Source organism: Apodemus sylvaticus, chromosome 2 (assembly GCF_947179515.1).
Source record: "Apodemus sylvaticus chromosome 2, mApoSyl1.1, whole genome shotgun sequence".
Lineage (NCBI taxonomy): Eukaryota > Metazoa > Chordata > Mammalia > Rodentia > Muridae > Apodemus > Apodemus sylvaticus.
The window spans coordinates 67,809,382-67,836,670 of record NC_067473.1 but is presented as its reverse complement, the minus strand read 5'-3'; the positions used below and the strand labels follow the sequence as shown (position 1 = coordinate 67,836,670).

General features: G+C 39.0%; 1 protein-coding gene and 1 pseudogene across 1 annotated transcript; one reads left to right on the top strand and one right to left on the bottom strand.

Moving 5' to 3' along the window:
- The first annotated feature begins 7,372 nt into the window (after positions 1-7,372).
- LOC127677910 (gamma-secretase subunit APH-1A-like) lies at positions 7,373-8,205 on the top strand (annotated as a pseudogene).
- Positions 8,206-11,633: 3,428 nt separating this feature from the next.
- On the bottom strand, positions 11,634-12,599 carry LOC127677431 (olfactory receptor 2A1/2A42-like). Its single transcript, XM_052172514.1, has one exon. It carries the CDS (start codon positions 12,597-12,599, stop codon positions 11,634-11,636), a length of 966 nt encoding a protein of 321 aa, XP_052028474.1.
- Positions 12,600-27,289: the final 14,690 nt, after the last annotated feature.

The following is a 27,289-nucleotide window of genomic DNA, read 5'->3' as shown; positions in this document are numbered from 1 at the left end:
CAATCCCCACCCTCTCTCCTTCCTAGACCCCAATGGAGGAGTTAGAGAAAGGACTGGAGGAGTCAGAGAAGGAGCTGATGTTTTGCAATCCCATAGGAAGAACAAAATAATTTACCAACCAGACTCCCCAGAGTTACCATGGTCTAAACCACCAACCAAAAAGCACACATGGAGGGACCCTGGCTCCAGCTGCATATGTAGCAGAGGATGGCATTGTCTGACATCAATAGGAGAGGCCCTTTGTCCTGTGAAGGCTTGATTCCCCAGTGTAGGGGAATCCCAGGGAGGTGAGGTGGGAGTGGGTGGGTGGGAGGGGGAGTACCCTCATAGAAGTAGAGGGATGGGGTAGCGGGTTTCTAGAGGGGAAAGGAGAAAACATTTGAAATGTAAATACATAAAATATCCAATAACAAAACAAAACAAAACACAGAGATGTAATTGGAACAAGAAGAGACCAATAAAATAAAATAGAGGAACTTGGAAAAAAAAAGAAGATATAGGAATTACAAATTACATTCCCACATTCCCAGTTTCACTGAGTTATAGGAAGACTTCAATGAATTCCTTTCAGTTAGCAAATCAACAATTTAAACTCCAATACTCCAGTGTTTCCTATTGCTTCCTGTTTTTCAAGAAAGTCTTAGAGACACCTCTTGTTTCTACCTTATCCTTATTTCTGCTACTAGTTGAAAAATCAGGCTGGATTCTTTAGCAACTCTGTTTCTTTTTTTCTAGAGTCCAGGAGACATCTTTGCTTAGAGGTCAAACAATACACTCTCATCTCCTCTTCCTTGTCTTCTGACTCATCATTCTGTCCCCCACCATCTCATTTTCATGATCAAAATTTACATTGTTTGTAACACTAAGAATATAATCTTGAATTGTAATTCAGCATTTTTTATTTATTTATAGATGAGGTCTCTCTATATAAACCAAATCAAAATAATATTTATGGTATTAAAATAGTCTTCATGGCCCAAATCAGATTTTTGTTCTGCTAAAAAAATAAAAATTAAAAATTTGAAGAACTCCAGTACTGCTGTGGCAGCTTCCAGGGCTGGGGAGAGAACTCAGAAGCAGGAATCACTCAGGGCTCTAGCAGAGAACTGAGCATCCATGTTAGCATGCACACAAACACAAACACAATAAAGGACAGAGTGAAATAGTTTTAATTAAACCAAATTTAAGGCCAGGCATGGTAGCACACACCTTTGATCCCAGCACTTGGGAGGCAGAGACAGGGAGATCTCTGAGTTCAAGTCCAGCCTTGTCTATAGAGGGCATTTCAGGAGAGCCAGGGCCATACAGAGAAAGTCTATCTTGAAAAACATCCCAGGTCCAATTGTATGTTGGCTGCATGATTTCTTTGTTTCTTGTTTTAGCTCCTAAATGTGTTCTTTGATTAGGTCAGTTAGCTAGAGGTGACATTGTCTGCTCTCTGTGCTTCCCTTATAGAAAAGTGACTAATGTTAGTCCCTAATTTGGAAGGTTATTTTGAGGATTCAAAAGCTAATATTGCCAAACACTTAGAACAGTGGCTTACAACGCACTCATTAGGAGTGTGTAAGTGTGTGTGTGTGTGTGTGTGTGTGTGTGTGTGTGTGTGTTGTACATATGTGAGCAGTGTACGTGAAAATAGATGTGTCTTGGCTCTATGTCTTGTCATTATGCTCCATTTTAAATAATCTTTACTGTCAGTGAAAACATCATTGATTCCCATGTTTTGAATGTTCTTTGCTTCTCTAAATCTCTGGTTACCCTGTCAGCCCAAATTCAAGGACCAGTATAAGGAACTCCTTCATCATAATCTTTGAGTCTTGGGCTCATCATGATTTGCATTCAACTGAGAAGAAACCCATATTCCCATACTATCTCTACATTCAGTTAGAGTAGACTTATTCGTATTTTGGTCACCCTGATAATAATGTACTCATTATCCTACCAAATATAGAATACTTGGAATAATATTGGATTATGAAGGCAATGCTCACCATTTTCCTAATTTTGCTTTCATAAAAGGAGATGGTAATAAAAAGTGAATTTGTTAGGATGATAAATGAAATTATCCCTATAAAGGACTTAGCCACATGCAATGGAAGGTATAGTGTATTTAATAATAATTCTATCTATTAGTATTTTTCTTAAGACACTTTATACATCTACTACCTCTACTTGGGTCTTTTCATATTTATCAGATGTCATCAGATTTCTTTGGAGAAGTAAAAGCTGATTATATATATATATACATATATATATGTATATATATAATACATTATAATATATATTATAAGAAGGGTTTTATTATATTGACTGAGACAGTCAGTCAAAGTCTGGATTGTATCCCAATTACTCCTTATGAGCTAGAGGGAGAATGTGATGAGTTGGTAACTACTCAGGCTGAGAAGCTAAAAGCCTCAGAACAAGAGGTGGAGAATGTAGACCTGGCCAAGCCATTTGGAGAACAAACACATGGATATCTTCTAGAGAGCTTCTATTGACCTACTTTCTGCTTTCAAAGGTTGAAAATATCTGGATCCCAAGCCTATTGGTTGAGTGGAACATTTTCACTCAGGCATAAATCATTATTAACCACAACAAGGTAGTAGAGGAAAATATCCCTTGTATCAGTCACATGAGCCTCATTTATATTTTGTTATTGTTCTCTGTACATTTCCTATTTCACTTCCAGCAATCTATATGGTCTGTTATCTCCCCATCACCCATATGATATTTTCCAAAAGTGATTACTGAAAAGATTTGGCTAACAAAGATGAAAGTACATTCAAACAAATGAGCATCGGTAATTCTTCTAGTGATTAATTGTCAACAGACTTGTAGAAGTTGCCACTGTGCATGGAATATTAACGCACTTGCTGTTCCAGAGACAGATATGCATCAGAGGATGGTGACAGAAATTTAACAACCTCTGTGAAGAAAGTGGCTATGGTGAGATGTATAAATGAGTCGTAGAAAACGTAATGGTAAAAACAAGCAAACAACCACTCTAAATGATATTTATCATAGCTAAATAATTATTTCACAACATTGTCATGGTCAGAAGTACATTATTAAATAAATATCAACTGCATTGGGCTGTGTTTCCTCCTTGCCTACTATAATTGGTCCAAATCCAAGTCATTCCTCTCAAACAACAAGGAAGAGACTTTCTGAAGTTCTATAGAAGTAATAATAGAGAACTCCAAGAAATTGAACCATCGAACATTTGAAAGACAGTTGCTTTTCACCCATTTTTATTTCATTTTACGTGATACCCAAACTATCTTACCTGACCACAAATGAATCAAGTTTGCCAAGGAATGGACAGAAATGAAAAAGAGAAAGGAGAAATTAAAGAATAAATGCACAAGTAGTTCCAAAATGCAGCATTTGGACCTTTTATACTTGAAATTCTACACATTATGCTTATATGTTCAAGTCTAATTTAAGGCCCTGGGCACCCAGTGAGTGATAGCTGAGGCAGGGCCTCCATGATTCCTAACAACTTCGCTGAGCCTGGAACACAGTTTTTTTTAAAGCTTGAACAAACCTGTCAGTACTAGACAGAGCCTGTTTTAAGAAGCAAAACTTGAGTGTCATGGGCTGATTAACATTTGGGGAATGAGTCATTCACTGTTACTAGAATAACATCTATTTATTTTTGTTCAGCTGCAGTATGGAATGGTTCACTTCCACAAAGTAATAAATATTTGCTACAACTATCACACTAGGTAAGAGCCCCCTCTGTCTCTAACAATGTCTGTTTCCTGTCCTGCTTCACTTACACCCCGTATCTTGTCTTTATCTAGATCAATGGTTTTCAACCTTCCTAATGCTGTCACCCTTTAATACACATTTCTTGTGTGATGATCCCCACAATAAAATTATTCTTGTTCGTACTTCATGACTGTAACTTTGCTACTGTTGTGAAACATGATGTAATAAGTAGTTTTGGATATAAAGATTTGCCAACTTGTTTTTCTTTGGAGCCCCCTCCCCCCTTCCCAATTCCCATTTTTTTCATGTCTTTCTCTTACAATCTCTCATTCTCAAACAGTCTTTCTTTCCTTATGCAAAATGCATCAACACAGTATGTTTAAAGTACCTTAGACCTACTACAATATTTATATACAAACTTTCCAAACTACAGTCCTACAGTATTTATGTAGTGGTCACGTAGAGGGCTTCAATTACTTAATAAGTTTATATATAGAGTAACTGTCTTAAACAACCTTAAAAACACTATCTTATAATTCGTAAAAGCAATACTCCTTGACATTCCACTTATCTGAAATATTAATGTATTTCTCAATTCTTTCTTAATTAATTATAACAATGTAAGGACTGTATGTACCTTCAAAATTAATTTCATCAGAATTTGCACTTAAAAGTTATCTTTAAGGGCTCCAGATAGTTTTGATGTTAAGAGCATTTGCTACTTGTGCAGAGGATCTGGGTTTGTACTCTAGCACCAGGTTAGCTCAAAAACAGACCTAACTCCAGTTTCAAGTGATCCACTGCCCCCTTCTGGCTTTCGTGGGCACTATATTCCTATGATGCCCTTTAAGCACAGGCAAAACACTCATACACATAACAAACAAATAAATGAAATATGTAAAAATTCAAAAAAACGCTGTCCTTACTTGGAAGAAATATATTTGACCTAATAGGATGAAATGTTGAGTATATTTGGCCATACATTGTGACTAGAACGTGGTAGTTCACTACATATTATATGACTAGATAGCAATTTGATTAAAACTGAAAAAAAAAAACACTTAAGAAGCTATCCATATTCTTTCCAGTGTAAACTTCTCAAGCAAAGGACTAAAATACACTACACCATGGAAAAGAAGACAAATGGACTTAGCATGAAACATGCAGTTACTAGTTGTATGACCTTGAAATATTCCTTCGTCTTTCAAGACTTTTCCCTCCCTTTAAGGAAAAATAAACAACACTTACTTTATTTGGGCTGGTGAGGACCAAATAAGATAAAACATAGTCTACAGTGTGTACATTCATGGTGCAGTGAGAACTCAGGAACTTCTACTCATCATCTCTCTTTAGCTGCTCCTTGGACAGCTAACTCATGGCTACAGGAACTTCACACATATGGTTTCTCCATGGTTTGTGGTAGTCCATGAATATTATGCAATTCATTGGCCACCACCTGTAAAAGCCAAGTCTTGATTATAATAATGTAATTTAGCCAAGTACATTTTTAATATAATGTATTATTCATTCTTAGATAAGTTTATTGCTGTTTTGCTGTAGATTCTGTTTACTGTACCAAAATTACCATGTTTTATATGATGTTATTAATGCATGTTTTTATACCCACAGCTCAACTAACTAAGGCTAAAATTATTTATAATAAAAATTACCTTTATCTTGAACATATAGATTCTTTCTTCATCCCGTGTTTCTCCTCCTACTTCCCTTTCCCATTCTACCTTATTCCTTTCCTTCTTCTTCCTTCCTTCTTTCCTCCCTCGCCTTCCTTTCCTCTTCCCTCTCCTTCCTTTTCTTATACTCTCCATTTTTCTCCTCTCTGGAGCTCTGTATGTCACTCAAGCTGATCTCAAACTCCTGGATCAAAAATCCTTTCACTTCAGCCTCTCAAGTGACTAGGATGTAACTTTTTTCTTATTATTCCATATGTATATATTCATATGTATGAATATATGTATTCATATGTATATATAAAATGCCTTAATTATTATACATACTGTTTACAACGCATTAGCTGTTATGAATAGACAGTAATTATGTCAAATATATGGGAAGATGTGCAGAGGTTACATACAAGTAAACAATCATTTTATATAGGGTATTAGAGCATCCATTGATTTGGTATTTTCAGAGTGTTCTGGAATCAAACAATATGGATTTCAAGAAATGAGGTACACATTGCTGGTGAGTGGTAGCACTCACCTTTAATACCAGCACTTGGGAGGCAGGTGGATATCTGAGCTCTATGAAATCCTGGGCTAGAGAGCAAGTTTCAGGACATCCATAGCTGTACAGAAAATCCCTGTCTCAAAAAACAAAACCAGAACAAAAATAATCAAACAAAAAATTAAAAATGGAAAAAAAATGAAGCAAACACTTTGATTATTGTGAATTGCATATTTAAACAAGTTAGTATTACCTTTCTCCACATATTACAATATCGGTGATGTCAGTACATTAACAAAGACTAAAAACTACAGGTTGTCTGGGAGGAATTTGTGGTAAACTAAAGCAGACAACCTTGCTGGTTTCCATATTAGTGTGGAAGAACCTCAGTGGAAGAACCCTGGATGCTGACACAGGTCCTGTCTCCTTTTAGCTTCTGTGGTTCTGCAGAATCCTGGCCTTTGCTCCTGTCCGACATGCAGCCGCATCCTCAGAGAAGGAGGCTGTGTTCTCTAAGAGCACAGCATGCTTGGCAGCTACTGAGGGCTTAACGGGAGGGCTGTACTTCCATTATTAATACACGAGATACGATGCATGCCTACTTCTGTAGGGAAGAGGAAAATAACGATTATTTATTTCTATTTCTGTTCTCATCTCCACAGGACACACAGCTAGTAAACACAGACAGCATGTTATATTCAAGGTGTAGAGACACTGTATATGCTGGCTAAGGATGCACACTGTATATGCTGGCTAAGGATGCACACTGTATATGCTGGCTAAGGATGCATAAGAAAGATCCGGGAAGAATAAGGAGGTGCCAGAATGTTCCAGAGGGTTTTGGAGAAATCTCTTCCCTAAAAGAATATCTTCTAGAGCCAAAACCACCCATGTAGATCATCTGTTAGAAATGCTCTCTACTTCTCATTCTGGAAGGTGATGGTTGCTCAGTGCAGAGACCATTCTTTTCTGGGAGCAGAAGAGCCTCTGCAAGGAGGTTCCCCTTACAGTTACTTCTCCCCCCCCCCCCCAGGACGATGGAGATATCTGCTGCTAAAGATATTCTCATCTTTAAATTGTGTTTATTTTTTATATCAGGCATGAATGAGAGAGGTAGAAATTCTACATCTAGACACAGTAAGATTTATAAACTACTGTGTTTATTACACGATGATTCTAGTCTTCTGGAGTCATCAGGTAAAGCTGAGGTAAACTCTGAAATTCACATCAGCTTTGAAGAATATATTCATTTCTGTATTCCTAACAAGAAACACATTATTGGTAGACGAGGTTGGGTGTCCCTTTATCAGGGGTTTCTGCCCCACCTTCCCTTTCCCCGGGGTCCTGGGTGCCATAGCACCGCGCTCCTCCTGGGGTTTTGTAGCTACCCCATGCAGCCTGGACTCCCCCTTGGCGTGCTGCTCCCATTCACCACCCTTGGCTGGGGTCCCTTCCCTTCCCCAGCTGCCAAGTCATGGGAGCTGCTGTGTTTTTTGGATGCACCTTCCTCATGTTCTCAGGACATGAGGGCCCAGCCTTATTCCTTTTCCTGATCACTGTAGCTGGAGACCTGCTTATGGTTACCATTCTAGTGGAGGGAGTCTTTTTCTGGCTTGTCTCCCTGCTCTTGGCCACTGTGATCTGGTTCATCTTGGTCCATGTGACAGACTGTTCAGAAGCATGGCTCCAGTATGGCCTCCTGATTTTTGGTGCTGCTGTCTCTGTTCTTCTACAGAAAGTGTTCCGTTTTGCCTACTACAAGCTCCTTAAGAAGGCAGATGAGGGCTTTGCATCACTAAGTGAGGACGGAAGATCACCCACCTCCATCTGGCAGATGGACTATGTTTCTGGTCTGTCCCTTGGTATCATCAGTGGTTACCAACTGATTATATCAGTTACCAACTGGTATATCACTGTAGTTTGGTGACCAACTGGTTGGTATTATCAGTGGTCTTCTCTGATATCAATATTTTGGCTGATGCACTTGGGCCAGGTGTGGTTGGGATCTATGGAGACTCAGCTTATTACTTCCTGACTTCTGCCTTTCTGACAGCAGTCATGATTCTGCTCTATACCTTTTGGGGAGTTCTGTTCTTTGATGCCTGTGAGAGAAGAATGTACTGGGCTTTGGGCCTGGTAGCTGGGAGTCATCTTCTGACATAGGGACTGACATTCCTGAACCCCTGGTATGAGGCCAGCCTGCCGCCCATCTATGCAGTCACTTTTCCCTTGGGGCTCTGGGCATTCATCACAGCTGGAGGCTCCCTTCTAATTATTCTAGCACTGACTACCTGGACTGATCACTGACAGATCCATCTGCCTGTCCACTGCCCATGAACCCAGCCCCAACCCCTGCCCATCGCCTTTCTCCTTGGTCTCTGCCTTGATGTGTACTGTTTCCTTCTGGGTGTAGTGTTGTTCATTTACGACATTTAGTCTCTAAGCTTTCTCAGGAGCAGCCCACTGAGGCCCACATGAAGCTATTTTCAGTCCTCTGTTATTTAACAGAAGTCACATTTTCACAAAGGAGGTATGAAGTGAAGAAATATGAGTGACATGAAAGACTGAGGCATGGATATTGAGTAGGGTCTTGATCTGTAGGTGGTCAGTCAGAAGCCCAGATCACAGCTCAGGCTTGTCATCACACACTGAAGTTGGGCAGTCTTGTGAACTGATCCCTGAACTCATGAGGTCACATACTGTCTCCTGGTGGAAGGTGTTGGAATTGATCAAACGACATCCAGCTGGTGTTCACTGAAGCTCAGATTGCTTGGTTTATGTGAGGAACCATCACACATTCAGCATCCATGGTGATGAGTATAAGAATATAAGATTATAAAATCCACCTTGGTTATCTCCAGTCCACAGTGAATTTGAACATGTAGCTGTTGGACAGTTCTGTAAAGGACAAGGCAGATTATCATAATAGCATAATCTGCTATAGTAAAAAGAGCATGCATATTGAGATAACAGGAAGAACCAAATAAATTAATGGCTGAATGGCTGAATGAATGAAATGGCCATCAACAGACTACAGTGAATAATAAATCAAACTGAGTCATTGCTACCAAAATTTGTTAAGAAGGCAAAGCAAATGAACCCTTTCCTGTGGTCTGATATGACATTATGTCTGTCATGTCCTGTGGTAACCCATGCTAACTCTCATTTGTCTTCTATTTTCCCCATGAACTACAAGTGTTTCCCATACTACATTTAACAATGTTTCTTATAGCATGGTCCATGGGCTTTCCGGTCAACAAGATATGAGAGATAATTAAAAATTTGAAAGCTTGTCCTTCCCTTTCAGAACATATATTTTTGCAGGTTCCACCAGTGATCTGAAGACACAAAATGTCATTCAGTGAAAAACACTGGACTGTACAGTTCCTAGAAAAGAGTAAACAAGAGTTCTACAGATCAGTGATGAAGTCTCCATTCCACATGCTAGGGATACTGTGGGGCCACTGTCATATGGCTCAAGAACTGACTTCACCCATAGAGTGCCATGCCTATCATTTTCAGGAATTATAGCTTCTGATATTTCATGCTCTTTCAGGATCTGGGAGATTCCATACCACCATATGCCCACCTTGTGAGCAGAAGCACCATTACAGCATTTTGCAGTTGTAATGTCTATCAAGGACTTAATATTCTTTTCCCAATAGTTGTGAAGTTGCTCTGAACTCACTCTAAGTAAGATACAATTAACCACAATATTCACTTTAGAAGTAACTTTTGCTAGAACTACATAAATTTAGAAGTAGAAATGAGTAACGTTCAATACAGTGTTTAGTTCCTGCTGTGTTTAAATTGAATGGAAGCCACCAATCTTTCAAGTGGTATTTGTTCTGTAATTATCATCCAGATGGTTATAACAATTTTGAATATGTAATAAAATTATGAATGCCCTTGGTTTGGTAGTGGACTGCATTTCCAAAGATTCTCTGAGATATCCATTCTCACTCCACTCAGAGTTGACTCACCACTCAACTTTCTCCTCAAAGTCTGTCTCTGCTGTCTGCTCATTGCTCCCGTGCTCTGTCATTGCTTCCTGTGTTCCTGGAGTTCTTATTGTTAGAACATCACTATTTTCACATTTTTGGTAGGGACAAAATACTATTACTAGCTAATGAAGATCTTTTTAGTTTTGAACAATGTGATAGGGTTGGTCAGGGGTATCTTAATTCTTAGATATTGGTTGAATATATGTCTCCATTTCAATGAGAACTATCTTCATTTTTTACTTTATGATGTCCACATTCCTCTAAAAGTCCAGGGCTTAAAAAAAAAACTTAGTGCATAGGAGTCATCAGTTCAGGGAAAATATTGCTTAACTGTTCCATCAGGCTTTGTAGAGCTAGTTCACCTTATCTTCAAACACAGTAAACTATAAAGATATTCTCCTTCACTTATCATGTCCTTCCTTAGGCTATCTGGTCAGTTCATTTGATATCAATGATACTAATACAGCACTATGAGATTATACTACTATATTTTGGTTGAGATAAGAGGGATTTGGAGACAAATTGTCTGAGGAAATCCAGAATGTACTGCTTTCTAGAGTATTCATTTCCAACAAAGACCAATAATAGGATGGTCTTGATTTTTTTGTGATGATTAAGCAAAATGGTCCATATGCAGTTCTGTCAATATGTAGTAAAGGCTACTTACTAAGTAATTAAATAATATGGTCACCTATTATGTCTCCATGTCTTCATTTACACACAGTAATTATCTGTTAATGTCAAAATGAAGAACACATTCTTTTGGACAAAGCTGATGTTCGCCAACATAGTGGCATTGAGCAATGCTCTGAACATCAGACTATATTCTATGTGAACTCCCTTTAAAAAATTATGTGATAGCTCATCATTCCAAATTTTTCTGAAGGATCTTCAAAAGCCCACATATCTGATGCTCATTTTCAGTTCATTTAAATGACCGATACTATATTATACTCATACACTAGCTACCAAAATTATCATTAATTTTGATATAAATGATATCATTAATTTGTGATATAAATGATACTATAGCATCTTCCGTATCTATATTTGTTTGCTTGTTTGACTGGTTGATTTCTTTTGAGACATGGTCTCTCTAGGAAACTCTGGCTATCTTCTATCTCTTTATGAATACCATGTAGGCTTCAAATTCATGCAGATTCTCCTGCCTCTGCCTTCCAGGTTCTATGTAAAGGCATGTTCCAGCTGTTTTTGTCATTTTAATATTGTCCTCCATTCTTATTCTTAAACCTCTTGTTTTAAATCTGTTCCTTCACTCAGTCTAACCAATTAACTCCATAGCATGTCAGTAATTTTTATTTGAAGTAATACATGCCATGCACAATGCCTAGGAACCTCCAAATAATTCCTGGATCGGTCAAGTGAAGTTGTGGAAACTGTCACATGTATGATGGGATGCAGGGCATATGTTTTTGGATATGGCTTGTTCCATCTTATGCTTTCTGTCAGGTCATTTAATTAAAGAAACTGATGAACAGACTTAACTAAAAAGACCCAGAGAATGATTAAAATATTATTTAATTTTACAGTTAACCAGTCCAACTAGAGAAAAAAAATACATCTGACACAACTTTATATCATAGGAAGCTAAGGAATATGACATAAATCCTGCAGGTTAGGAATTTTTAATCCTGTGCAATTAGAAATTGTAAAAAGAGGGAGTGAATACTCCTGGATTTAAGAAATATTTGACGATAAGATTAGAGGAAACTACCAAGACTTGTGGTCTGAACACCACACCAACCAAGTGTGACTTTCTTTGCACAGTGACCTCCTGAGGGCTCCCTTGACCTCAGCATTCCTCAGGCTGTAGATCATGGGGTTCAACATTGGGTTGAAAAAACTGTAAAATAAGAAAAGGATCTTCTGCTGCTCCTCTGGGTGCTGGGACTTGGGGGCCATGTACATGACGATGGCGCTGCCAAAGAAGAGCCCGACCACACAGAGGTGGGAAGAACAGGTGGAGAAGGCCTTTCTGCGGCCCTCCCCTGACTGGATCCTCAGGATTGCCACCAGGATACGAGTGTAGGAGACTAGTACAAAGCACAGAGGTCCGACTAATATGAAGACACAAGCTGCAAAGATGACAACTTGATTGAGTGTTGTGTCAGCACAGGCCAGCTTGAGGACAGACAGGATTTCACAGAAAAAGTGATTGATTTCATGAGGTCCACAGAAGGGCAGCCTCAGGATGAGAACTAAATGGACCAGAGCAAGGAGAAAGCTAACTATCCAGGAAACAGCAGCAAGGATGGTACACACTCTCCAGTTCATGATAATAGTGTAGTGCAGGGGGTGACAGATGGCTACATACCGGTCATAGGACATCACAACAAGGAGCACACATTCTGTGTGTGCAAAAGTCAAGAAGAGAAAAGTCTGTGTCATGCATCCAGCAAAGCTGATGGGCCTGGTCTCATCCAAGAGGTTTATGAGTGTCTGCGGCACTGTGTTGCAGGCATAGGCCATATCGACAATGGCCAGGTGGGACAGGAAGAAGTACATGGGAGTGTGGAGTCTGGAGTCCAGGCAGATTATTGCAAGGATAGTCCCATTCCCCAGTATGGTCAAAGTATAGAAGAGAGAGAAAAGTAGAAAAAGAACTAGGTGAATCCTCGGGCCAAGACAGAATCCCAGCAGGACGAACTCTGTGACCATGGTCTGATTTTCCTCCATTTCACTATGAAAGAGGATGCAGAGAACTCAGATTCAATTCAAAATAAGGTTTTATCACTTATCTCAGATTTTAGCAACATGAGAAATCTATTAGTAAACATCAATAGGATGTATTCAATTATGAATAAGTTAATGATGTATTATTAAAAATTGTACACAGATTATAGTTTTAATTGACATCCAACTTTTGAAAGAGTATTACTTTGCCAGTGCTAAATACTTAGAATAGTTGGCACAGTAGCAATTATGAACTCTAGCAAAGCCTACACACAAAACAATTGTTAAACATCGTTTGTCTCAGAGGTTTATACATGCAAGGATATGAAGGAGCTACTGAGGTCTCTGATTCAAACATCACAGCAACATGAAATGAACACAAATCAAGTACTGAAAAGACTTTTAAGATCGAAATAATACCAGAATAGAAACAAAATAATTCGATAGAATTTACATTTGTTACTTTAAATGTCTAAGTCATAGCTAAAATCTAGAGGGAGCTAACATAACTTCATTCAAAGAAAACCATAAAACAACTTTTCTTTTCTTTTCTTTTTTTTTTTTTTGATTGGTTGTATGCTCAGCAAATGGTCATTTGATGAGTACGAAAATTCAGGGCCGTTGCAGAACACAAGGCAATGTATAAATGTATGCATAGAATTTGAGACAATGTTATGGATGAGGAAGATGATGGAAATTATATCTATAGACTAAACTACATGATGTCATGTGCCTTCCTATTTGTTTTTGTATACCCATCCAGAATATGTATCATTACTTTGAAAATCAGAAAATAACCACTGGTTATTTTATGGGTAATCAAGTGGAACATTCACAGAATTATTAATACATTCTAGAAAAATGGGATAATTTTTTGTTTCACCAAATTTATTGTCACCCAGACTCAGTGAATGGGAGTTTCTATGAACATTCAAATATTTGGAATGTGGTTGATACGGGCCTATATAAATTCTCTTGCAGGTAAGTTTCCCATATACTGTTTATTTAGACCACTTTATATGTTTTCTCTGAAGAATATTAGCATAGAATAATAATAAGAAAGACATGGGCTGGCTTTGTTTTAATCCATTTCCTCATATTTGTAATACATGTTATATTTGAAATCCAAAGCATAAGGATTTGCAATTTAAAGTGGAAAATTGTTGGATGATCTTGGCATCTAAAATTATACATGTTTTGACTTTTCCATAAATAGCAAGAGGAATGACATTGCTTTGGGCCAATCTCTAGCTTAATTAACACCAGCACCAAGGGAGATGTTAAAGAGTGTTTCCCAAGGAAATTGGCATGACAGAGAGAATTTTATTCAGAGAAAGGCACTCATAAAATAGACATGCAACTGATGAGAATAACAAGGAAGATGTGGACATACGACTACATCAGCAAACACAGGACTGGAGAGCTCAAACATGGCCATCTGAAAGCTCGATGTTTCATGTGTTCTCCTAGATGTGTGGAAGGTGGATTTAAACAACTCAAGAATTCATGTGTATTCAGTTTCATGAGATATTCTGTGGAGATAACAGTGTAAAATGAAGGCCAGAGATGTGTTTGGAGTGTAGAATTTGGACAAGGAAGGCAGTATTTGGCAGTGCATAACGAAATGATATCTGGGGAAGGGACAAGGGAACCAGTTGGAAGAAAGACCCTAGCCACTTGATGGATGGCTTTGACTGTTTATCTGTAATGTTACTGAAAATGATCTTTGGCTAGATCTTCTTACTCTCATGTCAGGTTCCTCAGGAACTGTCAGGGTATAATTTCTTTTCTTGGGCAGATATCTCTGTAGAGATGGAATATACAATTAGCAAAATTCTTTGCAAATATTCCAGATACATTTTAAACTACAGATATATAAGATTTCAATGTCATGGCATGTACTTTGTCCTCTTGTGGCATGGCAAAGCATAATACTCTGTTGAAGGAATTTCCAGTTTGATCTAATATCTGGGGACCAGACTATGTGAATGGAGGCATAAAGTTAAATTTTACACATGATGCATAGCAAAAAACAAAACAAAACAAAACAAAACAAAACAAAAAAACCCAAAAACCAAAAAACAAAACAAAACAAAAAAACCCCTAGGTTGTAAATTTTGTCATACCAATAAAAAAAAATACAGAAAACATGTTTTATACATTAGTAACCATTTGGTACAGTTGCGTATTGTTTATTATAAAGCTGGGGAGCAGGTTTGCTTGTTTTCTAAATCTGGCAATTGATATATATTTACTACAATGCAAATAAAAGATAAGTGTAAACAAATGAGTAAACTACTAATTATTGCTGTCTTAAGATACCTTATTTCTTTTAAAGTAAAATCTCCTCTAATTATTCTAAGTTCATTCTTTATCCCACAGGAAATGAATCTTCCAATAGAGAAAAAAGCCATTTCTGTGATTCATATTAAAGTAACATCTTTAAGATGGGATAAGATCACTTAAAGGGTTCAGAAAATGTTAAGCACGTAAATTAGTGCAAATTTATCTCTGTAATCCTTTTCATTTCATTGCCATGCATTTCAATGCCATGCATCTAAAGTTAATTAAAACAACCAATTAGAAAACTAGTATTAATTTCCAGGGACTTCACTTTGAAGCATGTTCCAGTCACAAGTATAAATTTGAAGAATTATGATGATATACATTAATCTATGTGTGTATGACTTCAGCAATTAAAGTTGTCCAACTGGTATGGTTAACAAATGATCTAGTTCCTCTAAAACACTAAAGGAAGTATCTCAGAAGGAAGGCGTTTCTTTATACATAAACAAAATATCATCACTTGGAATGTATCATATTTTAAAAAGTAAGTCTAGAGGCAGGTGGATTTCTGAATTCGAGGCCTGGTCTATAGAGTGAGTTCCAGGACTGCCAGGACTACACAGAGAAACCCTGTCTCCAAAAACCAAACCAACCAACCAACCAAACAAACAAATAAGTAAAAATAAAAAGTAAATCTGAAGTTTGATGAACTATCTGTGTCTTTTCTATGGTAGCAGGCACGGGCAAAGCAACATCCATACAGCCACCCCATTGTTCCTCAGTTGCTCATCTCAAGCCCTTATTTGTAACTACCTAGAAAGAAACCGTTACTTTTCTTTCTTCCATGCTGATGAGATAGAGACTTTGCCAAGTTATATGGAGTAAGGATTGATGAGGTAAATGGTTTTTTATGTGCCAGGAAGAACTGCAGGTCAGTCTTACTGGATTATCTCTTAACTAATCTTTGACTGCTAATTAATCATCTGTTTCATGCACTGCGTGTACCCAGCCCTGTAGTAGGTTACAACAGACAGGATTGTAATGCTATAAGGATATTGCTATAAACATTTGTTTTAGAGCTAAGAGAATACATAACAATGTAAATATAAACATAAATATTACTAAACAGAAGATTTAAATAATTATTAAGAATCTAATACTTTTTTCATTTTTCTATACCCCCTGACACATCAGTTCACTCCCCTCACCAAAATTCATCCTCTAGATTCCAGAAAATATAACATACATGCTTACTTATTTATTATATTCTAGGTACCTGGATATGGCTTGAAAGTTAAATGACAGAAAAATATCAGATATAAACACAAAATGCACTTTGCTTTTATAGCCTAGTGCAATAAACAAATGTATTTTACAGTACTGACAGGAATTAAATGGAGCCTTCATAAGACAATCAGTATGTGTTAATTTCAATGAAACCAAACATCACCCTGCAACATATCTCACTATGATTTTTGTTAAGTAGGAAAGTTATTCTACATATTTCATCTAAAGCCATGATATGGAAATTATTATTTGCACAGAATATGAATAAGCATGTATATTTGGCATTCATAGAGACAATCTGTTTCTTAATCATGATATAGAAATAAAGAGTGGCAGTAACAGAGGAAGAGTTAAGGAAAGACAAGATTCTTCAACTGTCTGGGAGGAATTCGCTGTGTTCTAAATTTATACAACCTTGATGACTCACACATTAACACCCAAGAATAACAGAAGAGGAAACAGCTGGAGGCTGGCACAGGGTCCTATTCTTGCAGAATTTCTGGGGAACTGTAGAATACTCAGGTCTGCTCCTGCTTGAAATGCAGCAGAATCCCCAGGAAAGGAGATTTTATTCTCTGAGGGCTCAGCTTAGGTGGCAGCTCTTGCGTCTCCTTGGAGGGGCAGGGCCAGGAGACATCATGCGTGACTACCTCTGTGGGAAGCAAAGACAGAGAAATTATCTCTTCCTATTGCTCTTGCCATCCCCAACAGGACAAGCAGTTAAGAATCACAGAAAAAGAAACAACTCTGAAACAACGTCCATCAGAATCCATGACCAGTGATTGCCTTTTTTTATTAGATATATTCTTTATTTACATTTCAAATGATTTCTCCTTTCCTGGTTTCCCCCTCCCCCAAAGTCCCATAAGCCCTCTTACCTACCCCCTGTTCCCCAGTCAACCCCTTTCCACTTCCCTGTCCTGGTATTGGTCCTGGATTGGCACGATGCAGTAGTGTAGTCCTCTACACTGCTGCATTGTGCCTTTCCAGGACCAGGGGCCTCTCCATTCTTCTTTGATATGTGAATTGTGTCTTGGGTATTCTGAGCTTCTGGGCTAATATCCACTTATCAGTGAGTGCATACCATGTGTGTTCTTTTGTTATTGGGTTACCTCACTCAGGGTGACATTCTCCATTTCCACCCACTTGCCTAAGAATTTCATGAATTCATTGTTTGTAATAGGTGAGTTCTGTATCCATTCCTCCATTGAGAGACATTTGGGTTCTTTCCAGATTCTGGCTATTATAAATAGGGCTCCTGTGAACATAGTGGGGCATGTGTTCTCATTACATTCTGGGGAATACTCTAGGTATATGCTGAGGAGTGGTATAACTGGGTCCTCCAAGTAGTATCATGCCCAGTTTTCTGAGGAACCACCAGACTGATTTTCAGACTGGTTGTACCAGCTTGCAACCCCACCAGCAGTGGAGAAGTGTTCCTCTTTCTCCACATCCTCACTAGCACCTATTTTCTCCTGAGTTTTTGATCTTAGCCTTTCTGACTGGTGTAAGGTGAAATCTCAGGGTTGTTTTGATTTGCATTTCCCTGATGACTAAGGATGTTGAACATTTCTTAAGGTGCTTCTCAGCCATCTGAATTTCTTCAGGTGAAAATTCTTTGTTTAGCTCTGTACCCCATTTTAATAGGGTTATTTGGTTCCCTGGGGTCTAACTTCTTGAGTTCTTTGTAAATATTGGATATTAGCCCTCTGTCGGATGTAGGGTTGGTGAAGAACTTTTCCCAATTTGTTGGTTGCTGTTTTGTCCTTTTGGCAGTGTCCTTTGCCTTACAGAAATGTGTAATTTTATGAGGTCCAATTTGTCAATTCTTGATCTTAGAGCATAAGCTATTGGTATTCTGTTCAGGAACTTTCCCCCTGTGCCCATGTCAAGGGTCTTCCCCAGTTTCTTTTCTATTATTTTCAGTTTGTCTGGTTTTACGTGGAGGTCCTTGGTCCAGTTGGAGTTGAGTTTATTATGAGGAGATAAGAATGGATCAATTTGTATTCTTCTGCATGCTGACATCCAATTGAACCAGCAACATTTGTTGAAAAGGCTATCTTTTTTCCACTGGATGTTTTCCGCTCCTTTGTTGAAGATCAAGTGACCATAGGTGTATGGGATAATTTCTGGGTCTCAAATCCTATTCCATTGGTCAACTTGACTGTCACTGTACCAATACCATGCAGTTTTTAACACTATTGCTCTGTAGCATTGCTTGAGGCCTGGGATACTGATTCCCCCAGAAGTTCTTTTACTGTTGAGAATAGTTTTAGCTATCCTGGGTTTTTTGTTATTCCAGATGAATTTGAGAATTGCTCTTTCTAACTCTATGAAGAACTGAGTTGGGATATTGATGGGGATTGCGTTGAATCTGTAGATTGCTTTTGGCCAAATGGCCATTTTAACTATATTAATCCTGCCAATCCACTAGCATGGAAGATTTTTTCCATTTTCTGAGGTATTCTTCGATTTCCTTCCTCAGAGACCCTGTCATGCAGGTTCTTTTATTTGTTTGGTTAGAGTCACACCAAGACACTTTATATTGTTTGTGGCTATTGTGAAGGGTGTCATTTCCCTAACTTCTTTCTCAGCCTGCTTATCCTTTGACCATAGGAAGGCTACTGATTTGCTTGAGTTGATTTTATAACCAGCCACTTTGCTGAAGTTGTTTATCAGCTGTAGGAGTTCTCTGGTGGAGTTTTTTGGGCCACTTAAATATACTATCATATCCTCTGCAAATAGTGATAGTTTGACTTCTGCCTTTCCAATTTGTATCCCTTTCACCTCGTTATGTTGTCTAATTGCTCTAGCTAGAACTTCAAGTACTATATTGAAAAGATAAGGAGAGAGAGGGAAGCCTTGGCTAGTCCCCAATTTTAGTGGGATTGCTTCAAGTTTCTCTTCATTTAGTTTGATGTTGGCTACTGGTTTGCTGTATATTGCTTTAACTCTGTTCAAGTATGGGCCTTGAATTCCTGTTCTTTCCAAGCATTTTTGTTTGTTTGTTTTTGTTTTTTGTTTTTTTTTTAGCATGAAAGGATGCTGAATTTTGTCAAGTGCTTTTTCAGCATCTAATGAAATGATCGTGTGTTTTTTTTCTTTGAGTTTGTTTATGTAGTCGATTGCATTGATGGATTTCCTTATATTGAATCATCCCTGCATCCCTGGGATGAAGCCTACTTGATCATGGTGGATGATCATTTTGATGTGTTCTTGGATTCAGTTGGCAAGAATGTTATTTAGTATTTTTGCATCAATGTTCATAAGGGAAATTGGCCTGAAGTTCTCTTTCTTTGTTGGATTTTTGTGAGGTTTTGGTATCAGCGTAATTGTGGCTTCATAGAACAAGTTGGGTAGTGTTCTTCTGTTTCTATTTTGTGGAATAATTTGAAGAGTATTGGTGTTAGGTTTTCTTTGAATGTCTGATAGAATTCTGCACTAAAACCATCTGGTCCCGTGCTATTTTTGGTTCGGAGACTTTCTATGACCCCTTTTAATTCTTTAGGGGTTATGGTACTGTGCAAATGATCTATTTGATCCTGATTTAATTTTGGTGTTTGGTAACTGTCTAGGAAATTGTCCATTTCCTCAGGATTTTCCAGTTGTGTTGAGTATAGGCTTTTGTAATAGGATCTGATGATTTTTTGAATTTCCTCAGTTTCTGTTGTTATATCTCCATTTTCATTTCTAATTTTGTTAATTTGGATACTGTCTCTGTACCCTTTAGTTAGTCTGGCTAAGGGTTTATCTATCTTGTTGATTTTCTCAAAGAACCAGCTCCTCATTTTGTTGATTCTTTGTATGGTTCTCTTTCTTTTTACTTGATTGATTTCAGACCTGAATTTGTTGATTTCCTGTCTTCTACTCCTCCTGGGTGAATTAGCTTCTTTTTGTTCCAGGGCTTTCAGGTGGGTCGTTAAGCTGCTAGTGTATGCCCTCTCCATTTTCTTTTGGAGGCACTCAGGGTTATGAGTTTTCCTCTCAGCACTGCTTTCATCGTGTCCCATAGATTTGGGTATGTTGTGTCTTCATTTTCAATAAATTCTAAAAAGTCTTTGATTTCTTTCTTTATTTCTTTCTTGACCGAGGTATCATTGAGTAGAGTATTGTTCAGTTTCCACGTGTATGTGGGCTTTCTGTTGTTGTTGTTTTTTTTTTTTTTTTGTTGCTATTGAAGACGACTTTTACTCCATAGTGATCTGATAGGAGGAATGGGATTATTTCAATCTTCTTATATTTGTTGAGGTTTGTCTTGTCACCGATTATATGATCGAATTTGGAGAAGGTACCATGAGGTACTGAGAAAAAGGTATATTCTTATGCTTTAGGATGAAATGTTCTCTATATATCTGTTAAATTTAATTGGTCCAAAGCGTCAATTAGTTTCAGTGTGTCCCTGTTTAGTTTATGTTTTCCTGATCAGTCCATTAAGGAGAGTTGAGTATTGAAGTCACCCACAATTATTGTGTTAGGATCAATGTGTGCATTGAGCTTTAGTAAAGTTTCTTTTAAGAATGAGTGTGCCCTTGCAGTTGGAGCATAGATGTTCAGGGATTGAGAATTCTTCTTGGTGTATTTTTCCTTTGACAAGCAAGATGTGTTCTTCTGTGTCTCTTTTGATGACTTTAGGTTGAAAGTCAAGTTTATCTGATATTAGAGTGGCTACTCCTGGCTTCTTTCCTGAGACCATTTGCTTGTAAAATTGTCTTCCTGCCTTTTACTCTGAGATATTGTTTGTCTTTGACACTTAGGTGTGTTTCCTGTATGCAGCAAAATGTAGGGTCCTGTTTACATATCCAGTTGGTTAGTGTATGTCTTTTTATTGGGAAATTGAGTCCATTGATGTTAAGAGATATTAAGGAATAGTGATTATTACTTCCTGTCATTTTTGATGTTATTTTTATATTTGTGTGGTTATCTTCTTTTGGGTTTGATGAAAGAAGGGTTCTATCTTGCTTTTTCTAGGGTATAGTTTCCCTCCTTGTATTGGTGTATTCCACCTATTATCCTTTGTAGGGCTGGGTTTGAGGAAAGATATTGTATAAATTTGGTTTTGTCATGGAATATCTTGGTTTCTCCATCTATGGTGATTGAGAATTTTGCTGGGTATAGTAGTTTTGGCTGGCATTTGTGTTGTCTTAGAGTCTGCATGAGATCTACCCAGGATCTTCTAGCTTTCATAGTCTCTTGTGAGAAGTCTGGTGTGATTCTGATAGGTCTTTTTTTATATGTTACTTGGCCTTTTTCTCTTTTGTAACTGAGTGCATTTGAAAAGTTAACTTGATCCTTTTTGATGCATTTTTCTCATACTGAAAAGGAAAGTAATAGTCACCACTTTACATTGAACTGATATGAAAGTAAATGAGAGACTTCTCGGCGGTGGCGGCGGCGGCGGCAGCAGCGGCAGCAGTGGCTGCTCCAGCTGAAGGGCCATCAGCAGTGGAACCAAGGCGTCACAGGGACCAGTTAGGCCCTGCGCCCACGACCACTGACCTTCGCTGACCAGCCGGACAGCAAGCAGCTGCAGTTGTGCGGCGCCTTTCCTGCACGGAGGCCACTTCAGAACTCGGCCTCCCACCAGTCAGGAGAGGAGGATCCATCTTGGTTCCGAACTCCAGGAATCGGACAGACTGAGGTACACAAACATAATCCGAGGCCAACACCGCGGTGGTCTGAGCCCGACGGGCGTTGGCCTGCACCCAGGCCCTGGGCGGGTCGGGGGGCCATCGGGGTGCCAACCCAACCAGGAGGTTTTTTGCCCAGGCCTGCGAGCGCGCCGCCGCCATTTTGCCTGCAGGACGACAGAGAGCTCAGGCGGGCAGACCTGTAACAGGCATAGCCTAAGGCTAACAAAGCGGGGGTCCAGGCCCCAAAAGGCACAGGACTGACCCCAAGAACTGGGCGGCTTGGTGGGCCATCTGTGAGTCAACCCGCCCAGGTGATTGTTAGCAAAGCAGACTCTCCCTGCGCTTTCAGGGAGCGCGGGCGCACACGCCCGCCATCCTAGTCACCTGGCAAACCCAATTAACAGTCAAAGCCGTAGGGGAACTTTGCTCGGACCTTGGCCTCCCAGGCTTTTGCCTGGACTCAGGGACTGGGCGGCCAGGCTAACCTTGTGTGCGACAGCCCGGTTGGCAGATCGGCTGCCCAGCGGAGTGAGCGGAACACAGGGGAGGTCACAGTAGCATACACCGTCGGCACTCCCTGGGAGTGCACACGGGCTCCATCTGCTCCACAGACACAATCTGGGGCAAGGCCTCAGGCAGAAGCCTTTAGCTCTACTCTCTCCGCTTCCGGATCCAGATCAGTCTGGGCGGCAGCATTACATCTCCAAGTCCTGCAAGTGGCTAGCTGGGCTTCCGGGCGGCCAGCTGGGAGAAGTCAGTGTGCTCCAGTGAATCCAGCGGGCCCCAGCGGGAGCCTTCGGGTGCCTGCTTTGGGATCTGAACAGCCTGGGCAGCAGCACACTGTCTACAAGCAGTGCAGGAGGTAAGCTGTGCACCAGAGGCCAACTGGGAAGGGGCAGCTTGCACTGGTGAGTCCAGCACTGACAAGATAAACTAACACCAGTGAGATCTAGATGGCAAAAGGCAAACGCAGGAACGTCACTAACAGAAATCAAGGCAATATGGCAACATCTGAACCCAATTCTCCTCTACCAACATGTCCTGGATACCCCATCACACCAGTAAAACAAGATTTGGATTTAAATTCACTGGTCATGATGCTGGTACAGGAACACATGAAGGTCATACATAAAGAAATTCAGGAGACAATGGATCAAAAGTTAGAAGCCCTTGCAAGGGAAACACAAAAATCATTGAAAGAAATCCAGGAGAATACAAAAGCCAACAAGGAGGAAATGCAAAAAACACTTAAAGAAATACAGGAGAACTTTGCTCAACAGGCTGAGGTCATGAAAGACGAAACACAAAAATCTCTTAAAGAAATACAGGAGAACTTTGGTCAACAGGCTGAGCTCATGAAAGAGAAAACACAAAAATCTCTTAAAGAATTACAGGAAAACACTAACATGCAAGTGAAGGAGCTAAGCAAAACCATCCAGGATCTAAAATCAGAAGTAGAAACAACTAAGAAAACTCAAAGGGAGACAACTTTGGAGATAGAAAGCCTTGGGAAGAAATCAGGGGACAGAGATACAAATATCAACAACAGAATACAAGAGATAGAAGAAAGAATCTCAGATGCTGAAGATTCCATAGAAACCATGGACTCAACAGTTAAAGAAAATGCAAAATGCAAAAAGCTTGTAACCCAAAATATCCAGGAAATCCAGGACACAATGAGAAGACCAAACCTAAGGATTATAGGCATAGATGAGAGTGAAGATTTACAACTTAAAGGGCCAGCAAATATCTTCAATAAAATTATGGAAGAAAACTTCCCTAACCTAAAGAGAGAGATGCCCATGAATATACAAGAAGCCTACAGAACTCCAAACAGACTGGACCAGAACAGAAATACTTCCCGTCACATAATAATCAAAACACCAAATGTTCTAAACAAAGAAAGAATACTAAAGGCAGTAAGAGAAAAAGGCCAAGTAACATATAAAGGAAGACCTATCAGAATCACAGCAGACTTTTCACCTGAGACTATGAAGGCTAGAAGGTCCTGGGCAGATCTCATGCAGACTCTAAGAGAACACAAATGCCAACCAAAACTACTATATCCAGCAAAACTCTCAATCACCATAGATGGAGAAACTAAGATATTCCATGACAAAACCAAGTTTACCCAATATCTATCCACAAACCCGGCCCTAAAAAGGATAATAGGAGGACAACACCAATACAAGGAGGGAAACTTCACCCTGGAAAAAGCAAGATAGTAACCTTTCATCAAACCCAAAAGAAGTTAAGCATTCAAATTTAAAAAATAACGTCAAAAATGATAGGAAGTAACAATCACTATTCCTTAATATCTCTTAACATCAATGGACTTAATGCCCCAATAAAAAGACACAGACTAACTGAATGGATACGTAAACAGGACCCTACATTTTGCTGCTTACAGGAAACACACCTCAGGGTCAAAGACAAACACTACCTTAGAGTAAAAGGCTGGAAGACAATTTTACAAGCAAATGGTCTCAGGAAACAAGCTGGAGTAGCCATTTTAATATCAGATAAAATTGACTTTCAACCCAAAGTCATCAAAAGAGACCCTGAGGGACACTTCTTGCTGGTCAAAGGAAAAATACAAAAAGAAGAACTGACAATCCTGAACATCTATGCCCCAAATGTAAGGGCACCCTCTTTTGTAAAAGAAACTTTATTAAAACTAAAAGCACACATTGCACCTAACACAATAATTGTGGGTGACTTCAACACTGCACTTTCCTCAATGGACCGATCAGGAAAACAGAAACTAAACAGGGACACAATGAAACTAATTGAAGCTTTGGACCAATTAGATTTAACAGATATATATAGAACATTCTATCCTAAAACAAAAGAATATACCTTTTTCTCAGCACCTCATGGTACCTTCTCCAAAATCGACCATATAATTGGTCACAAGACAGACCTCAACAAATATAAGAAGATCGAACTAATCCCATGCCTCCTATCTGATCACTATGGAGTAAAAGTGGTCTTCAATAGCAACAGAAACAACAGAAAGCCCACATACACGTGGAAACTGAACAATACTCTACTCAATGATACCTTGGTCAAGGAAGAAATAAAGAAAGAAATTAAAGACTTTTTAGAACACAATGAAAATGAAAACACAACATACCCAAATCTATGGGACACAATGAAAGCAGTGCTAAGAGGAAAACTCATAGCCCTGAGTGCCTCCAAAAAGAAAATGGAGAGAGCATACATTACCAGCTTAATGACACACCTGAAAGCCCTGGAACAAAAAGAAGCTATTTCGCCCAGGAGGAGTAGAAGGCAGGAAATCATCAAACTCAGGGCCGAAATCAATCAAGTAGAAACAAAGAGAACCATACAAAAAATCAACAATACCAGGAGCTGGTTCTTTGAGAAAATCAACAAGATAGATAAACCCTTAGCCAGAATGACCAAAGGGCACAGAGAAAGTATCCAAATTAACAAACTTAGAAATGAAAAGGGAGATATAACAACGGAAACTGAGGAAATCCAAAAAATCATCAGATCCTACTACAAGAGCCTATACTCAACACAACTGGAGAATCTGGAGGAAATGGACAATTTCCTTGACAGATACCAAATACCAAAATTAAATCAGGACCAACTAGACCATCTAAACAGTCCCATAATGCCTAAAGAAATAGAAGGAGTCATAGACAGTCTTCCAACCAAAAAAAGCACAGGACCAGATGGCTTCAGTGCAGAATTCTACCAGACCTTCAAAGAAGAGTTAACACCAATACTCTTCAAACTATTCCACAAAATAGAAACAGAAGGAACACTACACAATTCCTTCTACGAAGCCACAATTACGCTGATACCAAAGCCACACAAAGATCCAAAAAAGAAAGAGAACTTCAGACCAATTTCCCTTATGAACATCGATGCAAAAATACTCAATAAAATTCTTGCCAACCGAATCCAAGAACACATCAAAACGATCATCCACCATGATCAAGTAGGCTTTATCCCAGGAATGCAGGGTTGGTTCAATATACGGAAATCCATCAATACAATCCACTACATAAACAAACTCAAAGAACAAAACCACATGGTCATTTCATTGGATGCTGAAAAAGCATTTGACAAAATTCAGCATCCCTTCATGCTTAAAGTCTTGGAGAGAACAGGAATTCAAGGCCCATACCTAAACATAGTAAAAGCAATATACAGCAAACCGGTAGCCAGCATCAAACTAAATGGAGAGAAACTTGAAGCAATCCCACTGAAATCAGGGACCAGACAAGGCTGCCCCCTTTCTCCTTATCTTTTCAATATTGTACTTGAGGTACTAGCTCGGGCAATTCGACAACATAAGGAGGTCAAAGGGATACAAATTGGAAAGGAAGAAGTCAAACTATCATTATTTGCAGACGACATGATCGTCTACCTAAGTGACCCAAAGAACTCCACTAGAGAGCTCCTACAGCTGATAAACAACTTCAGCAAAGTGGCAGGTTATAAAGTCAACTCAAGCAAATCAGTGGCCTTCCTATACTCAAAGGATAAGCAGGCTGAGAAAGAAATTAGGGAAATGACCCCCTTCACAATAGCCACAAACAGTATAAAGTATCTTGGGGTGACTCTTACCAAACATGTGAAAGATCTGTATGACAAGAACTTCAAGACTCTGAAGAAGGAAATGGAAGAAGACCTCAAAAAATGGGATAAACTCCCATGCTCATGGATCGGCAGAATCAATATAGTTAAAATGGCCATTTTGCCTAAAGCACTATACAGATTCAATGCAATACCCATCAAAATCCCAACTCAATTCTTCACAGAGCTAGAAAGAGCAATTATCAAATTCATCTGGAACAACAAAAAACCCAGGATAGCTAAAACTATTCTCAGCAACAAAAGGAAATCTGGGGGAATCAGTATCCCTGACCTCAAGCAATACTACAGAGCAATAGTGTTAAAAACTGCATGGTATTGGTACAGTGACAGGCAGGAGGATCAATGGAACAGGATTGAAGATCCAGAAATGAACCCACACACCTATGGCCACTTGATCCTCGACAAAGAGGCTGAAAACATCCAATGGAAAAAAGATAGCCTTTTCAACAAATGGTGCTGGTTCAACTGGAGGTCAGCATGCAGAAGAATGCGAATTGATCCATCCTTGTCTCCTTGTACTAAGCTCAAATCCAAATGGATCAAGGACCTCCACATAAAGCCAGACACTCTGAAGCTAATAGAAAAAAAACTGGGGAAGACCCTTGAGGACATCGGTACAGGGAGAAAGTTTCTGAACAAAACACCAATAGCGTATGCTCTAAGAGCAAGAATTGACAAATGGGACCTCATAAAATTACAAAGTTTCTGTAAGGCAAAGGACACCATCAAGAGGACAAATCGGCAACCAACAAATTGGGAAAAGATCTTCACCAATCCTACATCAGATAGAGGGCTAATATCCAATATATATAAAGAACTCAAGAAGTTAGACTCCAGAAAACCAAACAACCCTAT